This window comes from Salvelinus namaycush, chromosome 35, assembly GCF_016432855.1.
Source record: "Salvelinus namaycush isolate Seneca chromosome 35, SaNama_1.0, whole genome shotgun sequence".
Classification (NCBI taxonomy): domain Eukaryota; kingdom Metazoa; phylum Chordata; class Actinopteri; order Salmoniformes; family Salmonidae; genus Salvelinus; species Salvelinus namaycush.
In genome coordinates this window covers 27,352,912-27,364,280 of record NC_052341.1, presented here as the reverse complement: position 1 = coordinate 27,364,280, position 11,369 = coordinate 27,352,912, and the positions used below count along the sequence as shown (strand labels likewise).

The following is an 11,369-nucleotide window of genomic DNA, read 5'->3' as shown; positions in this document are numbered from 1 at the left end:
AATGAATATTATTTATTTTAGGACCAGAAGTAAATATTTGTGTACATCAATATTTAGTGCTGATTTAAAAAAAAATATGTATATATATGTGTGTATGTATATATATATATGTATGTATGTATGTATGTATGTATATTTATATATATATATATATATATATATGTATGTATGTATGTATGTATGTATGTATGTATGTATGTATGTATATATATATGTATAAATAGGTTATACTTTTATTATTTAATTTGAATATTTGGGATATGTTTTGTCAAATTAAATCTTGACATATTTTCTCAAGCTTGAATGATCTTTTCATGTTATCACCATCATCCACTGAATGACTGAAGTCGCTCACCCCAGTTCTGAACATCATTACATGGCTTTTGGCATTATTGAAAGTGCCTTAAACTCGATGGCATCCAAAAGATATCTTCAATATTTGTTTTAATGCTGCATGACAAGATCAAACAACTTAAACGGTCGTCATTACTTGGCTTGCTGCTTTTTTTAATGGTCCAGCTATTTATATGCCGTTTTCTTACAATAAAATGTAACTTTCAATCAATATGAAAGATGATGCTCCTTATTTGATTTGGTGAAGCTGTTCTCTGGTTACTTACTCCCTGATCTTTACTGGTATTTTGTACTGGGTCTGTAACTACAAGGCAGCTTATTTGATAGAATTACATGTTAAATACACTGTTATTACTTCCTTTGATAACCACTCTGACCACAGGAGGGAGCTTTCAGAACACCTGACCCTCCAGGCGAAAGATTACCTTATCTAACAACTATAAAGTGCATTTTCTGCCCGTTTATTATTTAAATCGAACACAAACCGGATTGTGTGTTTATTTAACACTTTAGGGACATGGGCTATTGTAGCATGAATGGATTAGGCCGCAACCAGGTATTTCAAAACGGACCTGGCATCCTACCAAATTAATTTGCTGAGTAGCGGACAATGTCTCTTTAAAACCCGCTAAAAGCCGAGCAAACGGACTGTTTGTAAAAACGCCATAGCTGCCGGAGTCTGATTAAGACATGGGGGTTCAGGACTGTTTGATCTGTCCCCATCAAAGGGGCCTTCACACAAGCTTTATTTTACACCACTGTAGGCTTTGGATGTACAATTAAAACAAAGCCTAAAGACCAACGAATCGGGATGAATGCTGCCAATTGACGTTTAATGAAGTGTATTGAACGTTTGTCTTGTGGTGGCCTATTATAGCCTAACTAACCTTTGTCAACAACATCAAAGCCATTTATTTCAGAGGCTTTGCCTAGGCTATTTGGTAAACATGCACTTTGAAACTGTTAAATCGTATTTTGTTCCTGAATACTTCACTTAATTATCTAGTTCGGTTATTTAGGCTATGGTTAAGATTTGAAAAATATTTGAATCACTTTAAAATACAACTTTAATATATTTTTGTATTTTATTCAATCGTGATACAAGCCCCTATAGTATTTTAAATATGTAGTTAATTTTCCCCTTTTTAAACTTATTTCAAATTAGATGTTTTGGACTATTGCAATTTATTTATTTTTTACTCTTTTTCTAATCCACTATTCCTAATTTAAGAGCAGGCTACTTTTAAAAACTGGACAGGCTTTCTTTCATAACCCGATATCAAGCAACAGTTTTTACAATTCTCTGTACAGATGTATTGAAACGTAATTATCATGCCACAATGTTGGAATTTGCACAATAGGCTACATCATCACGAGAGGTGCTGTATGGGTAATTAGGCTGACAGCAGCTTTATCCGAGGGGAAGGGCCTACTTCTGTGTCTAATTGTTTTACAGGCTACATAAGAAATTCAGAGAGACCGATGTGAAAGAGAGACCGATGCGAATTCTTTATCGCGGGGTGCCAATCAACCCATATTTATAAGTAATTCAGTAAACTTTTCATTCTCCACGATTTGCATATTCCCCTTTGATCCCCGCCAGTTTTTCCAATCAAGTGCATTTCAAAGTTCCTCCAGTACAATTACGGATCAAATGCCGCTAATGGGGAGTAAATGTCTTTAATGATCACCCATTAGAAAAACCATGGGGCGCCTGGGGTCAGTAAGAGCAACTATTTGCAGGGGCATTTGATGACCCCTGATAAACCTCAGTTATAAAAAGGTATAAACATGTATTAACAGTAGCCTATAGGCTTACAACGAAAAACTACTCAATATACACAATGGAGCCCCCATTATGTTCATCATCTCGAAATACTGACTTAAGTGCAACCAGTGACACCTTTATGGGATAAAATAGGCTGCAAATGTCCAGTGGTATCAATAAACCTGACCAGATGTTGTTAAGGCGCAACAAAATATGAGTCAAATGAAAGACTGTAGCTGCATAACGGTAATAGGGGTAACGTGTCCATTAGAGGAAAAATGTGTCGGTGTGTCATCTCGTGAAAAGTCATTGACAGTAATTGTACGCAAACATTTTTGACATGTTTTGGAATAGGGTTCCCGGCCAATGGGTACTTGCTGTGGGATGCATCATGAGTTGAGCCCTTTGAAATGTCATCCACCCCTTTGTTACACATAGCTGGGGGCGGGATGCAAACAACTCGGTATGTATAAATCTTGCATCAGGAATCCTAGGATTACAGTGGTAGTTTACTCCTCCTACTAGTACACCTATCTGCCCTCGAGTTGTAGGCTACTATTGCATCTTGGAATTGGTACCATTTTTTACATACAACAACCATTTCTACAATGGCAATGATGCTGCCATTCGGTTATTCCGCTGTCTTTTACATGCTGGTCGGATACTTTGATTCTGCATGCGCTGGATCCGTGCTTCTCAGCTCAAATGCCATCAAGAACATACCTTTAGTGGCGAGTCCGAGTCACCCGATAAGCGCGAGCCCTGACGACTTTTCATTTGACAGCGGGACCCAAAATATGGCAATTGATACCATACAGGTAAGCCCAGCATCAATTTGTCTATTTAGTTGACTATTAGTTGACTATTTAGTTGATAGTTGACTATTTTATATTGATCAAAGTAGGCTATAAATTGTGTTGAAATTGGAGGTTTAAAAATGGACCATAGATTCCCTCCGTTAAATTGAACAGTTTACATCAGCAATATGCCTATTATTTAAATTGGATAGTATTCTAAAAAGTTAAATGCATACATTAATCATTTACCTCGCTTCTTTCAGTCTTTGAGTTGCTCCACGGATGACGAGTGCGGTGACCATGGTTTATGCGTTGTGTCCCGAGGCGCCTGTCTCCCGTGCAAGAGGCGCAGGAAGCGCTGTATCCGGGACACTATGTGTTGCCCGGGCAACCAGTGCAGCAATGGCGAGTAGTCTACAAGTCCCAGCTCTTTCATGTTAAATTACACCGTCAAATCTGTTCAATAGAGCCTTAGAAGATGTGTCTAAAGCCGTTCCTCACTGCTTTGAACTTTTGAAGAGAAGTGCAGTCAGTTGAATTTAAGCAATTCAACACACGTGTGTAATTTCAAGCACATCATCTCATGTTTGATCTTCTTGTTACCTTCCTAGGTGTGTGTTTACCCGGCGATCCTGACATGGTTCAGCACATCAGAATGGAGGACATAGTGCCACTCAGCAATACACAGGAGAAAAACTCTACAGTGGAACTGAACTCCAAGTTGCCCACACAAGATCTTTCACAAACCCCAAAAGGTGTGTACCAAATCAGTTATGAAGTTTACTGTTGTAAATGGACTCCGAGTGATATATGTCTTGTTATATACAAAGCCAACAATATGCTAATGTGGTTAACTTATTTGTTCAGGTCTGGAAGGAAAGCACTGCCTGAGGTCTTCAGATTGCACAGAGGGACTTTGCTGTGCGCGTCATTTCTGGTCCAAGATCTGCAAGCCAGTGTTGAAAGACGGTCAGGTCTGCACCAAGCACAAAAGGAAAGGCACCCAAGGTTTAGAGATATTCCAGCGGTGTGACTGTGGAGACGGTTTGTCCTGCAGAACACAGAGAGGGGAGCACAACAGCAAGGCAACTCGAAGTCTGCACACTTGCCAAAGACATTGAATCAGCAGCAATCTATGGATTTCGGTAGCCTTTCAGAAAGTCTAACTGAAGGACTGATGTGATTTCTGACAAGTGAAGTGGAAAGGAAAGAGTTTACTATTGGGAGACCGTTTTGTTTTGGTCTTCTGATTTTGTCACTCAAAAATAGCAGAGTAGTTGTGATTGTTTCTCTATGGAACTTGACATATATGATTATTACGGTAAATTACTGTATTGTACATAACTTATAGATAATGGCACTTAATTATTTTTTGGTCACAACTATTCGAAGAGAAGGTGCTCTTTATGCTGTTATCACATTATTGTAAATGTATTAACACTGTGATTTATACAAGTTTATATAGATTCTGATATAAATTTATATTTTTATTTGAAATAAAGAGTGTTAAAATATTTAACTGTCTTATGAAATAATTGGCACATTATTGCATCAAATCAAATGTATTTATAAAGCCCTTTTTACATCAGCCGATGTCACAAAGTGCTATAGAGAAACCTAGAGAGGAACCAGGCTCTGAGTGGTGGCCAGTCCTCTTCTGGCTGTGCCGGGTGGAGATTATAACAGTACATGGCCAAGATGGATGTTTGTAATTGCATGTAATCATTTACTAGTTTAGTGACCTACCAAGGGAAAGTGGAATTTAAATGATGCAGTCAAAGGATTGATATTGGCTGTTCCATTAGTCTGACCAATTCCAAAACATGACCTACTGCAAGGTAACATGACACAAGGTATACACCACATTTATAACTAATGATGCATATTGCTACAGTTCTAAAACGCTACTTATTATGGAAATAATGTATTAGGCTATATGGCAATCACCGTGATACTTTCCTTTATTTTACAAATCCTAACATCAAACCACTGTAGTGAGCTGTATAATTTGATGTACACTAGAACCAGTCCCATTGCTACTCCTGCATGCCGTATGGCTGTTTTAGACAGTGACTTCTAGGGAAGGTTGAGGTGAGGTGAGAGGCTCACCACACTCCCTTTGGCCTGGTCATCTTGAGCAGAAGAACCATATGTCCTAACTAACACATGGAGGCTTGGGTCTAACTCCCAGCTTAGTCAGATAGCCAAGTGAACTCTGATGTTGAACTCTGAACTTGCAGGGAGGTGTGAGTGATGTGTGGGGATAGTGTCGTCATGCTTGTCCCAGACCACAAGCGCACCGTGGGTACAAGCTTTGCCTGATGCCAGAACAAATGAATTACATTTTAAAGAGGCAATGCATTAAATGGACATACTTCCGCATTCCCATTACATAGTGCACAAAACATCCATCCCTTTCAAGCATTTGTTGTTTCAGTATGCAACATTCGACTTTCGAGGAACTGCAGAGTTTAAGTATTTACTTCAAGGTGTCAAGCGTGACAAAGCAGAGGGGTAGGCATTTCAAAGCACAGGGTATACAGTTTGCAATTGTCCTCTTCCCATACATGTGCATCAGCTAGTACTAGAGAGGCTTCCCCTTGCTTTTGTCGAGACCACCAACGGCGGTGGGGAAGACCCAAAACATCGGTGGATGGAATCTCATATAGCACAATGGTGAGGAGAAAATTCTAAATAAACCACTAGACATACAGTATAACAGCTAATTCTTTGAGGGAAAGAGTTGGCATCTTTAGATTTTCAAAACAAGGGCCTTGCTATTTGATATAAATGTCTAAAGGAAAAGGGAACCCTTTTTAGTACATGTTGCTGGTATACACTCATAGCTAATCTGCAAACAGCGTGAATCCTCTTTTGCAGTGCAATACAATAAAATAGCATTTCGCCTCTACTTAACAGTGTGAATGTTTGCAGACTACCTCAAATACCCCCTCATAAAGAGTAGTTAAGTAACAGGAGGTTTGCAAACAGAGTTAGAAAAACACCAAAACATTTACGTGAAATGGGCATTGTGTTTGGTAAAGCATGTGCTTTTAAACTCACACATTCAGACCTGTGTTTCTCCTTGACCTGGATGTTGAGGACAAGACGTGGTTCTATATACTGTATGTGTTTTATATGGGATTGTGAGTTGATCTGCTAAAATGTAAATAGATCTGTGATCACACGCACGCACGCACGCACGCACGCACGCACGCACGCACGCACGCACGCACGCACGCACGCACGCACGCACGCACGCACGCACGCACGCACGCACACACACACACACACAACTGTAATACAAATCATTAAACATCTACAGTATGAAACTTAAAGATGACCATCAGCGTAGTCCACTTGCTCACCTAGAACCTTTCTTCTTGATGGAACCTTTGGCTTATTCATGGAATGTATTAACATTCAACTGCAACCCTCATCTCTTTAATGGAGATGAAGAGTTCAAGTGCACAAAGCCCCAGTCTCTAACGACTTCATTTGGTTGCACCCAAAGCAGGTGTAACATATGTAGATATTATGGGTAGGGGTTACTCCATTACCTTGCCTATTACTGAATGAGGATGTTGCTAGGCTGTTATTTTCCAAGAACGTACTCACCTGTAAGCAATATAAGTGTATGTAATATAAACTACTGTATGAGTAAGGACATCACCACAGATCTCTTTCATTTAAACGAGGGAGATAATAACTGGTGAGGCAAGGAAGGGAGATTGTCGCCCACAACCTGTGGATACGTTGCTATCTTTGGCCCTCTGATGTTGGCATCAAAGGACTGAAGATGTTGATTTGATGGGAAAACAGGATGCACAGATGACAAGTAATTAAAACTGCACTTCCACCTCCCCACTGCCCATTAGTGGCGTGACAATAAATATGTTCTCCTTCCTGTGAACAGGAATAATTCAGGGGATTTAACCTTATTGGATATAATGTGTGTGCCACACAACAGCTTCCTCTTGATATGGCTGAATGGGATATACCAATTAATGTGCCCTGATGCAAATGAACTGTGGTGACTCATTAGGGATAACCTGTGACGATTTTCCACTTCCAGGAGTTGGCACTCCTGCGAGAACAATATTTCCGCTGTTAGACTTCAAAAAGACAAGCAATATGTCAGATGTTAATAAGTATGATAAAAAGCATGGTGTTGACTCTTTTGCAATAAGTGCATAACCATTTTAATATAACTCCTCATAAAAACATCCTGGTCATTTTGTTTTTGGGTCAGTGATACAACAGAAGTAGTTTACAGCATTAACATAGATGACCCAGTACTAGCAGCTGTGTATTTTTACTAGCAGCCTGACTGCCATGTTTGAAAATTACAGACGTGAAGATCCAACAGGAATGATGTCAGGCGTCACACACAGGAGCTCACAGAGGAACGGGCTTCTGAAGAGCAGACGGCTGTCTGCGGGGTCAGCACACAAACAGACAGGAACAGTCAAACACCTTTACTGTTGTGGGTTTACCCAAAGGCTGGTCAGAGACAGAAATGATTTAAATCTTCAAGTAAAAGCTAGCTGATGGCATTACCGTAGGCCTTTACACGAATACCTGTATACTGTACGTGTTAAAAATGGCAAATTTGGACACTGATAAGCGCATCAATTGGAACACAGTGGCTGTACAGTAACATTCTATACATGATGTCAGAGCTCAAGTTCTGCGCTTCACAGCGTTGTATGGGTTTTGACTGACAGCCGTTCTGAACTTGAGCACCTCACGCGACAAGAAGCTGCCCCCATCCCTCCGCTAATTAGGCCACTTTTGCAAATGTTTTGGTGTCTGAGTGAAGGAAATGCTATAAATTAAGAGGACTAGATGTATTTGGAAATATGAGACGTTCAGGATTATAATAAATACCGCTTTGATGTCATACTAGCAAGCCAAATGTGCACTTTACATTTCCATATCATAAAACCCATGTCATAAACAGTGTCAACCTTTATAACCACTATGTTTGATGTACAGTTACAAGATGACATGGCTTCATACCCTGGGTTGTTCTTAACAGAATGAGCCTGTTTGTCTTAGTGTGAAGAAAATTTGCTGCATGAATTCACTCATGTCTCCATTCTATGCGCACCAAAATCATCTGTTTCTCTGAATTGCCTTTTGAAAGCCTAATACCGTATTGTATAACTTAACTAGTCGCGTTGGCAATGGATCAAGCTTTCAAATGATGCCCACCTGACCCAGATTCTGATTTATAATGGTCCATTTTTGGATTGCGAAAACAACAATAGTTATTGTGCAATGGCAGGGGATGCAGGGTTGTGATCCAAACAAAACAACTACAAGTGTGCTTGCTCTAGATCCTCAACAGCACAGCTAGGAGAGCTCAAAAAACACCTTATAGGTGAAGACTCTTCTTTGAGTCATAAAAGTGCATTGAAATTACGTAGGAACTGTGGAGACACCAGGTAGTCCTCTCACTCAAACCATTTTTTTTGTTGTATGTTGCATCTACCCTACATTTTCCAGGAATACTGTTACCATGTTATTGAACGTATCCAGAGTATTTTCAGATTTCGTTATCAACAAATGCGTCAGAAAGCCGTATAATGTTTGGATTTAGTCTTGTTTCAGGTGAACTGCTTTGTCCTCAACTTTGTCCTAATCATTTCCCCATCGCTCCAAACGGTTTCCTTTCAATTGCTACCATGCTTATGCATTTCAAATTTCCTCTGTAAGAAACATTTCAATTTAGCCATATAGGCCAATTCCCATGCGTGTAAAAGCTTAAGGATCAACATCTATTGTACTTTATATGTATACTAATAGTGATTATGTCCATTTCCAATTCATTGCTTACAAGACAGTTTACCACATTGCCTGGGAACTGCAGATGTATCATAGACAGACTATATAAACTTTGAATTTACCCCCTCATTATCTAACCAAATATCTTTATCTCTGCCAAAAGCATAATATTTTCAATCTTTATTGGACTCAACCAGAAGATGTTTGCCTCTCTGCCAGACAGAAATTGACAGGCTGCCACAGATATGGGATGGATTTCTCATCTGGAAACATGCATTTGGTCACATCTGCAATGAGAAGGATACGCAGCATGCTGTCTCTATCAATACAATCTGTGTGCTTAAAATCCCTCCTTCCAATTCATTCAAATCAAACTTCTGTTGTCCAACAGACTTTCCTGCAGGATGCTGATGTCTCCAGGTTACTTCTGTACCAGGCAGGTGTAGCCTCTCTGTGCTGAGGGGGGGAAAAACTGTCATAAGATTACTAGACAGCCCTGATATTCCAACATAATAAAATAATAAGGTGGACATTAAAAGGCAATATCCTTGACTACCCTATAGTAACATACGGGAGAGAGAGAGACAGAGAGGAAAGTGATGATGAACTGAGTGACTGGCCTCTGTCGTAAATCCAACCTCTGATTTACAGTGAAGGGGGCTGGGGAAAGGCAAACCAAGGTGAGCCTGGCAGACTGTAACCAGCTGTGTGTGTGTGTGTGTGTGTGTGTGTGTGTGTGTGTGTGTGTGTGTGTGTGTGTGTGTGTGTGTGTGTGTGTGTGTGTGTGTGTGTGTGTGTGTGTGTGTGTGTGTGTGTGTGTGTGTGTGTGTGTGTGTGTGTGTGTGTGTGTGTGGGGGGGAAGACACCACAGCCTACCTAACCTCAACTATAGCCTTGTAAGCCAGAGAACGTAAATAGATGCTTTGCTTCAGACTCTTAACACTAAAACGTGACACCGTGTTTTGCTGGCTTGAAAGAGCTGATGATTCACACAAATGCAGGACTGTGATACTGTATGTTTCAAAATATTATCCTAGCAGCAACCACAGGTTTACCTCTGCCACTCAGTCACAGAGATATTCCTTTGATATGGTGAATCTCAGCTTGACTCAGACGCATGTTGATTTAACATGACAGCAGGAGTTCATGTGATTCTTGAATTACTGAAGCGGATTACCTTGATAGCTGTAATTAAAGAATGGAAAGTATTTAGCTATAATGATTTCATGTCTGGTGGAAAGTTATATGTGAAGACTATTCTTGTCAATTTCCTGTGAACATGCAAACTAATCCACTAACAATAGACTGCTATCCCAGCAAAAACACAAGCACCACAACGTTGCCTCAAAGTCTGCCCAGATTAAGCCGACTGATGGCCTCTCAGGTAAGTGTCATAACAAATTACAGATTCAACAAATTCCAGTGCTTCAGTCCTACCTGGTTTGAAAATAAAAATGTTGTTTCGGTGTAACCTCAAGCCAACTACTACAAATGGGATTTCAACGTTACCTGCGATGGCAAATATTCATGCATCGAGAGTCTAAACAAACCACATTTTTATATATATATTTTTGGACTTAGTTAAAATGTTGAAAATGAGCCCACGGTCCTCTTTTACCGACAACCTTGTATTTTCAACAACATCAACATCATTTGCATATTCCTCATGTCCAGAAAAAACAAGAAAATGTCCGCAGGCTTTTTAACAACACCCCGAAAATTATTTATGATGTAAAAACTGCCAAGGTCGGTGTCGCCAAAGGTTTTTAACAGTCTGTAAACAATTTCTATACAAAACAGGTCATTATGAAGCCTAGCACACCTCCAAATCCTCTAGCCCTACCTCTGCATGCTTTCAGGCTGCAAAGAACCACACAACCTGGCATAGTCGTACACTAAATATCAGATCCGTCAAATAATATAGGCCTACTTACCAATCACATAGGCCTATAACATAAAATAATGAAATCTAATGATGGCCCATTTCAAAGACTATGCATGAGTGTCCAAGCCCAGTCCTCTACAGCTGCAGACAGGCCTGATTCAGGCAGGCAATGTTTCAAACTGGGCCTCCTAGACATCCCGACATACCAGCCTTTCTAGATAGATGCATTCAGTTCAGAGCATCAACTAAAAAGCATACAAATGTTATGTCTAGCTTTTGTGCCAGACAAAATTAAATAAGATAAATAAGTGGCCTTGAGCTCAAAACTTTGAGTACCTGAATAAAATGTCTGCTGCCTTTTATTACTTAATCGGCCCATATTTTTTTTTGGGGGGGGGGAAATAGTACTCAAATTTCTCATCTTTGAGAGTTTTCCCAAATAATGGGGAATCCTAATAAATACTAAATACTCAAATCTCCTGATGTTCAATATTAAGGCCAATTATGTCACATCTATTTATCCTCATGGCTTTTTGAAGGGAAGCAGCAAAAAAACCATTTACCGTGTGTTTTCAACTGTCTCCATTGTGCTTTGTACAGTTTACAGGGCTTAATAGACTGGGGGCTGCTTACTTTTGATACCACCTCTTCCACCGTGAAACACATAATGCCCTCCATTTGTTTCTACACTAAAGACTGACTTACACCAGACAAAGAGGGGGTTACACACAAGCTAATTTGCTTAAGCGTATAAATCCACAAGAAAGAGGAGAAA

General features: G+C 39.8%; 1 protein-coding gene across 1 annotated transcript; it reads left to right on the top strand.

Annotated features, from left to right (window-relative positions):
- Nucleotides 1–2,919: 2,919 nt before the first annotated feature.
- On the top strand, nucleotides 2,920–4,040 carry LOC120029669 (dickkopf-related protein 1-like). Its single transcript, XM_038974948.1, has 4 exons — nucleotides 2,920–2,940; nucleotides 3,183–3,324; nucleotides 3,531–3,674; nucleotides 3,787–4,040. Exons 1-4 carry the CDS (start codon nucleotides 2,920–2,922, stop codon nucleotides 4,038–4,040), a joined length of 561 nt encoding a protein of 186 aa, XP_038830876.1.
- The last annotated feature ends 7,329 nt before the right edge of the window (nucleotides 4,041–11,369 follow it).